The sequence below is a fragment of the Montipora foliosa genome, chromosome 6 (genome assembly GCF_036669935.1).
Source record: "Montipora foliosa isolate CH-2021 chromosome 6, ASM3666993v2, whole genome shotgun sequence".
In the NCBI taxonomy this organism is placed as follows: domain Eukaryota; kingdom Metazoa; phylum Cnidaria; class Anthozoa; order Scleractinia; family Acroporidae; genus Montipora; species Montipora foliosa.
This window is the reverse complement of record NC_090874.1, coordinates 46,427,459-46,432,458: the sequence shown is the minus strand read 5'-3', so window position 1 is coordinate 46,432,458 and position 5,000 is coordinate 46,427,459. Positions and strand designations below refer to the sequence as shown.

General features: G+C 37.3%; 1 protein-coding gene and 1 long non-coding RNA gene across 5 annotated transcripts in view; one reads left to right on the top strand and one right to left on the bottom strand.

Moving 5' to 3' along the window:
- Positions 1-5,000, bottom strand: part of LOC138008433 (uncharacterized) — a 586,097-nt gene that overhangs the window by 286,064 nt on the left and 295,033 nt on the right. The window lies entirely within an intron of this gene.
- LOC138007504 (proprotein convertase subtilisin/kexin type 5-like) overlaps positions 1,699-5,000 on the top strand; it is a 20,386-nt gene continuing 17,084 nt past the window's right edge. The window contains exon 1 of one of the 3 annotated variants that reach the window (XM_068854466.1): positions 1,699-2,049. In XM_068854466.1, coding sequence (XP_068710567.1) covers positions 1,905-2,049 — 145 coding nt within the window. In that variant the 5' untranslated portion in view covers positions 1,699-1,904. The remainder of the gene's footprint in view (positions 2,050-5,000) is intronic. The other 2 variants (XM_068854463.1, XM_068854465.1) reach the window with 2 other exon arrangements.

The following is a 5,000-nucleotide window of genomic DNA, read 5'->3' as shown; positions in this document are numbered from 1 at the left end:
GTGTTGAGAATTTCACCTGACCTTTTGCTCCGATCAACTGATCAAGTCCATCAGGGACATCCAAGTGTCCAAGTCACTTGGATGTACCTAATGTATCATTACACTTTCAATAGTTATTTCATAAATGGCTCTTTTACAGTTGCGTCATTGGCTTAGCTAAGAAAAAAATGATCCTTAAATTGGGAGCATTTGCCATAAATGACAAACTGTATTTCATAACTGATGGCTGAGATCATCGTGCTCCAAAGTGGTTTATTGTCTTCATTCAAGATGATTGACTTGAATCATCCCTCGACTTTGCCGACTCAATTAAGACCTGATTTTGTCGGTAGCTAAGAATTCCTAATTCCCTTCATGAAAGACGGACATATCGTGCCTTCATAATCTACTTTCTAGTATGGGCTTGGACGGATAACAATAAAAGCTTATAAAGTTAACCGCTCAATTGATAATAAAAGAACGCTAATGTCTTTCATTGCGCAAGTCCGCACAAGGCAGAAAACGTTTATAATAACTAGCGTTTTGCATTCCTGTTTCTTTTTGGTTGAAATTTTAGCATTAGTGTCTTAGATAATCGTGCCAAAAAAAGGAGAGATAGTGTCCTTTTGATGGTTTGATGGAATAATTCATAGTCATCTTCTTTGCTCAGTATGTTTAATAACGTCACCACTGATTTAAAAAGAGAGAAAACTGGTACTTAGCTCGGTTGTTACTCTTAGTTCCTCGCAATATTTTACTGACATGGCAGCGGGTGGCCAGTTAAGGGACATGCATTTTTTAAACTGTCTCTTGGGAAAAGTCTGCTGGTTGCTAAACAGACCGAATCAGTGACTGCCTGACCAGCCGTGTTGCGTGTTTGCTGCCGCTATATGATCAACCGGAAATAAAAGTGCATTCCAAGTCCGATCCGGCCAGAAGGTGTGTATAAAAAGTCGGATTCTCAGGATTTAGATGAGAAGGATCGACAACGTTCTCGGAACTGTGACTCGATTGATTTTCAATGCTTATAATTTAAAACGTATAACACACGGTAAAATCTTTTTCCAAACATTTCTATGAAAACATAACCTATGGACGAAGACCTCCAAAAGTATTAATTAAGGTATTAAAGAAGGTTGGGTAGTTGACAGACCTCTAAAACCGCACATGATCATCTTGACTCAGTTCAGTTGGTGTCAGACGATCGCATGTAAAACAACCATTAATACGCTATCGAAAGTTCTTTCTTTTATCTCGATCCAATCGTTATGATTTGTGTAATTTGCTACTGACATCTTTTCAGTTATGGTCATTACCTTGTAAAAACGCTTTCTTTTGACGATGCCAACGCATACAGCTTCCCAGTTATTGCAAGGATAAACTCTGATAATCAGTTTTGTTTGAATCCGGTTTATCTCATTAACGATCACTTTTGTTTACTTAAATGAGATGTTATCATTTGGCGTTTTTGCCATGATGTAAAATGTATCTTCAAGACAACATACACCGCCAATTTATAACAGGAAATAAAAATAAACTTGTCTATTTCTGGATCGAATAGCTATCAGTTTTGGTTGTCTGAAGGTAGGTTTGTGCTGTCTAACTGGCCATTCGAATTCGAAAATAGATCGTGATTGGGCGCCTTCACCATTTTTCATTCTTCTGACAGTAAGTAAATTGGTTATTCGAGCTTTGTAAAGCTTATCAAGAATTTGGGTTATGCGTTCCGATGACTAAGGAACAGACATTTTAAGTAAGGTTCGCATCCGGAACCATCAGTCTTCTTTGCACTATCAAGCTGGATAGTTCATGTGACTGAATAATTCCTGGAGCCAAACCACTGAAAGGAGTTTGCTGTACTTGCCAAAGATCCGAGGTTTGCTTTATCGATATATACGAAGTCCACCGAGAAGCTACAGTAAGCCATGCTACATTTTCAAGTCCTTGTTCTGTTCGCTGTTGCCGAATTAACCTGTATTCGAAACGCAGTTGTTTCTGGAGAAGAGAATTCTGATTTCTTAAGGAAAAATAATAATTTCCAACACCGGTCAAAGAGATGGCTTTGGGGTGGTAAGTGACTGTCATTATTGATTGTCTTTCACTTTTGTACATTTAAATCAGTATATTTAACCCTGGTAAACGCAACGGCTCGCCATTCCAAGGTGAAACCCTTCTAATAGGAGACTAATCATCGAGAAGCCAAAAGGTGTGGTCGTACTTACTAGCAAGCTATAGATAAACTCTACCGCACGCCATCATTCAGCACCTCTTTAGGTTGCCTTTCAGCTCAAGTGGCAAGCCAATTCAATCATTTGATTTTGCCATTTAAACTCATCCGGGAGAACAAAGGACCCAAATAAGAACAAAGCCCTTCGTATGGCCATCGCGTGGAATGCTACTTGCATACTTTGCCGCTTCTGGCAGAAACTGAATTCTGCAAACAAAGAACGAAGCAAAGACAAAAAGCAAAATCTTTATTAATTTCATAGTATTCCCACAAACAGTACAACTAAAACGATATGAAAACTGAAAGGTAAGGCGTGCAAAACTAAGAGAAATGAAATTATGCAAAATGTAGCATATCAATTTGCAGCAGCCAAAGTTGTAGGGTTTTCGAATTGACTGCTTGTTATTTTTTCGATTAATTGGCCGACTAGTTATTTGTTTTAAAGCAATACAGGTTATCATTCTGGTAGTGATATGGAATTCCTTAGTAGAAAATTTTCGGTAAAAGAATAACTTTCGCGTGGATCAGTAACGATTCAATTTTTACTTGCAACCTGTTTACTACTACTACTACTACTACTACTACTACTACTACTACTACTACTACTACTACTACTACTACTACTACTACTACTACTACTACTACTACTACTACTACTACTACTACTACTACTACTACTACTACTACTACCACTATTACTACTACTACTACTACTACTACTACTACTACTACTACTACTACTACTACTACTACTACTACTACTACTACTACTACTACTACTACTACTACTACTACTAACTGACTGTGACCCTTGTGCGGGTAATATTGCTGTATGCTTTCCCGACTTATCACCAAAAAATCATGGCAAATTTAACAAGTATTATATTTCATGCATTCACCATGTGTCAGAGGCTCTAATGCATGTGTCGATGAAAATTTATGTTTTTGAAAGCTGACATTTGATCATCAATCGTCGTGATAGTGGATCTCTGTTACATCGATCCATTTTTCCCATTGCTGAGACTTATTTTCTCAGTTGCAATCGGTTGCAGAAGTCTGACCACTCAAAACTGTTCATTAACAAAATATATCGTCGACTTCATCAGCTCAATCGGATTTGTTATATTCTATGAACCAGGAAAATAGGATTGTTAGAGTACGCCTTGACCCATAAATTCCCTTTGATCAACTAACTCAAGAAGGGCTTAAATTGTGCTTTCATAGATTTAAAAAAAGGAAAAAGAGAACAAACACAGAAAAAACGAATTCTTCTTGAAGACGATAAAGATATGGTTTTTACCTTTGCCTCGCATTTGAAAACAATTAGTCTGTGAGCCAGTGGTTTGACAGGCCAAATAATTGTTAGTCCACGAGGACTAGTGGTTACAAAGCGATTGAAAACTTTGAAAATCAGGGGCTGTGGTTACCTGTAACCAATTTTTTTTCGATTGGCTGCACTGCATGCAAGGATTATGCTTTTTTCCTTGATCTGGGAATAATTACTCTTTTCCAGGGGATCGTGCGCAGCCTGGATCATTGTTTAAAGGCCTCACTAATTCTTACCAAAACGTCTGAGTTCTGTTTGTGTTACAGTCTGTGAGTTATCTACCTCTAATTGGATCGTTTAAACAGTTTCCGTTCAAAATTTGAGTTTGATTGTGTAAATTTTCATCACGTCTTCAAAGGGAAATTGGACAACATCCTTTCTTTCTAAGGAATGTAACAATGAATGAGTCCAATCAGATCTGCTTCAGCGCCACTTTCTTAAACTTCGACCTTGTCTTTCAAAAAGCGATTAGCTCATACGCAACAGGTCATATATTTTCGCTTTTCTCACGAATCGGCTTCACAGAGATATCACATTTTGTCGTTCATTAAGTCTCGACGACCATTACCGGATTTTTGGAGCTTAGTGGATATGTATCGTGCCCGATAAAGTCTAGGGTTTTCCGCTTTGCAGTGGGTGTTACTTATCTAGCTTATTAAAGTAATTTAAACCGCCTTTAGGAACCGAACCGTTAATCTATTTCCATTTTTCGTGAACCTTATATCTATATGCACCCAGCTTACTGTCCATTATTTTAATGGCTTTTGATGGCAACCGGTAACATTTGTGAACTACAGTTGCTAACAGAAAAGTTCTCGAGTACCCAGTTCTACAAACATCATTCGCAAGACGTAATTTAGCGGGGAATGATTTCTCACTCCATTACCTTTATATGAGTTTATCTGAAAAGTACGCGCTTTTGTTTAGCGAAAACTAGAGGGATTCACCAGGAATTTTAAGTCAACGATAATAACTAAATAAAAATATTGACACAAATTTCAGGTACTTTCGGAATGCCGTTTCCTTTCAAAAATCATCGATAAATAAGTTTAAAATAACTTTAAATGTTTTTGACAGTTATTGTGAAATTCGTTTACTTTATATGTTATCGATATTTTGTTTATTTTAGTGGTACTTAAAAAAAATTGCCGCCGATAAATTGTACAAAATAAATGATGTTGACAATAAAAACAACTTTTAGAAAGCCAATTATCGGGGTCTTCATGACTAATACCGGCTTTTTGGGAGGCTGAAAACTTGCCAGCTTTGAAAATGTCTGGTGAGAAGAGGGGTCTCTTCCATGATTCCCATGGAAAGAATTCTTGTTGGAAAGTTAGTTGATTTCTCGTAATGGTCTGTTCTTAGACTGTGTCCTTTCCATTAAAAGCGGAACATATGAATCATTCGCCGATTATCCACCTTTCAGCTTCAAAAACATATCTACTCCTAAAACTTCCAACTGTGTAC